Source organism: Zeugodacus cucurbitae, chromosome 3, assembly GCF_028554725.1.
Source record: "Zeugodacus cucurbitae isolate PBARC_wt_2022May chromosome 3, idZeuCucr1.2, whole genome shotgun sequence".
NCBI lineage: Eukaryota > Metazoa > Arthropoda > Insecta > Diptera > Tephritidae > Zeugodacus > Zeugodacus cucurbitae.
The window spans coordinates 39,691,924-39,694,481 of NC_071668.1; the positions used below are offsets into that span (position 1 = coordinate 39,691,924).

A 2,558-nucleotide genomic window follows, 5' to 3' on the forward strand; every position below is an offset into this window, starting at 1 on the left:
TCAAGAACCGCCGAATCGATTGACACAAAAATTTTAGAGTTCGTTCCTACCTATAAGGAGGTGGTTTGTGTGAAGTTTGTTTGGAATCGGTGCAGCCGTTCCTGAGTTTGACATTTTTTTTGAGTAAATACACTGTACCAAAATCAAATATTTTCAATACGATTTATCAATTTTACATCGTGCTCTCATTGCGAGCAGAATATTAATTTGCTGTCATTGGAATTCAGTTGACAGTTTTCTTATGTGCTTTGAGTTCTTTTATATCTTGCTCTCATTTTGAACAATCATACTTTTGGTGAGTGTTAACCATGTGTTTCTTTTTTAATTGTATTTTAATTGCTTCATTTTTTTATATATAGTTCAATTGCCAAGCGTTACTTAATTTTCACAATTTTAATTTGATCTCATTTTCCGGTGAGTGTTTTCTTTATTTGCACAATTGAGGTTATGTCCAGTGTGAGTGTATGTGAATTCATATTTCCACGCACACACATTGAAGGTTGAATTAAATGTATAATTTTTTCTAGAAATAATTTTCAATGTATTGCTTTAACATTCAATTAGTCATACACTGTACTGAAAGAATGCCACGTTCAAGACGACCAAACATTGGCAGACGTTCACGTCAATCAAATGCTACAGCGTTAAATCGAAGATCACAAAGTGAAGAAGATCGTGTACGACGAAATGAAATGGAAACACAACGACACAGACGGAGAACTCACTTGGATAATAGTGAAGCACCAAGAAACCGTCGTGGGCGTACGTCCGTTTATGATATACGTCAAATGGAACACGCGGCTTTCAATTACGATGCCACCATTGATTACAGCATGTATGCCTACATTGGCCAGATGAATGTAGAATGTATACATTGCAAAGCATTTAAATTCATAAACGAAACGCCTGGCATGTGTTGTGCTGGTGGGAAAGTCAAATTACCGGTGCTAAAACTTCCGCCAGGAACCTTTGCATTCATTGGTTTTTTGTAATTCGCCAACGTCAAAGCATTTCCTCTTAAATATTCAAAAATACAATTCATGCTTTCAAATGACATCTTTTGGAGCTACAAATATTATAAAAGATGGATTTATGCCGACGTTTAAGGTGATTTCTTCACGACTTTACCAACACTAAAAATGTGCAGTGATAAGAAGTGAACCATTTTTGACGGTAGAAAAGCCCTATTCAAATAGCGCGGAAATTCCCGCAATTGTTTTATTGAAGGAAACATGAATGACGGGAATTCCCGCAATTTACGCGAATGTGCTAAATATGATTTATAAATCATTTTCATTCGCTAATTAATTTTTGCAATACAGGTCAAGAATCAACAAAAAAAGTCAGTGCGATGAATTTTTATTCGTACCGATTGATGATTCGCCCTCAAGAAACAAATTTTATTTTGCGATGCAATCAACTTTCGCATCAATATATCGTCGATATGTACGCCAAAATTGAAAGTGAGCGATTAAATTTCATCCGTTACAATCAAGCCCGATTAAGATCAGAGGAATACATACATTTGCGTGACGCAATAGTCAATGATGTAAATGTGAATGATATCGGCCGTTTAACAATTTTACCATCATCATATGTTGGTAGCCCACGTCATATGCAAGAATATACGCAAGATGCGATGACATATGTACGAAATTATGGACGACCGGATCTATTCATAACATTTACGTGCAACCCGAAGTGGGTCGATGTGTCTGATTGTTTACTTGATGGTCAGGTGCCAAAAGATCGGCATGACATAACTGCCCGTGTATTTCAACAAAAATTGAAAAAATTAATGGATCTGATTGTCAAACTCCGTGTATTTGGAGAAGTGCGGTGCTTTATGTATACCATAGAGTGGCAAAAAAGAGGCTTACCTCACGCACATATTTTGATTTGGTGCGTAAACAAAATAACCCCTGATATGATTGATACCGTCATATCGGCCGAAATTCCAGATCAAACCATCGATCCAGGATTATTCGAAGTTGTCACGAAAAATATGATTCACGGTCCCTGTGGTGATATTAATCGAAATTCACTTTGTATGATTGATGGTAAAGGTTCGAAACGTTTTCCAAAGCAATTGATTGCTGAAACAATTACAGGAGATGATGGATATCCACAGTATCGTTGACGATCAACTGAAGACAACGGTAAATCAACTGTAATTAAAATTACAAATCAAGATGTTGAAATCGATAACCGGTGGATAGTTCCGTGCTCACCTATGCTGTCAAAAATGTTCAACGCTCACATCAATGTAGAATATTGCAATTCTGTAAAATCAATCAAATATATTTGCAAGTACTTGAATAAGGGCAGCGATATGGTTGTTTTTGGAGTGGCTCCTGAGAATAATCATGACGAAATTTTGCAGTACCAAATGGGGCGCTATATTAGTACGAATGAAGCTGTATGGCGTATTTTATCGTTTCCAATTCATGACAGACATCCGGTTGTTGTACATTTGGCAGTTCATCTTGAAAACGGCCAACGTGTTTACTACACTGCTGCAAATGCCGAACAAAGAGTAGTAGAGCCACCAGTAACTA

At 36.7% G+C, this 2,558-nt stretch overlaps 1 protein-coding gene across 1 annotated transcript; it reads left to right on the forward strand.

Moving 5' to 3' along the window:
* Positions 1-360: 360 nt before the first annotated feature.
* On the forward strand, positions 361-1,008 carry LOC128920378 (uncharacterized). Its single transcript, XM_054227528.1, has 2 exons — positions 361-414; positions 565-1,008. The coding sequence occupies exon 2, from the start codon at positions 585-587 to the stop codon at positions 990-992; it is 408 nt and encodes a 135-aa protein (XP_054083503.1). The 5' UTR covers positions 361-414; positions 565-584; the 3' UTR covers positions 993-1,008.
* Positions 1,009-2,558: the final 1,550 nt, after the last annotated feature.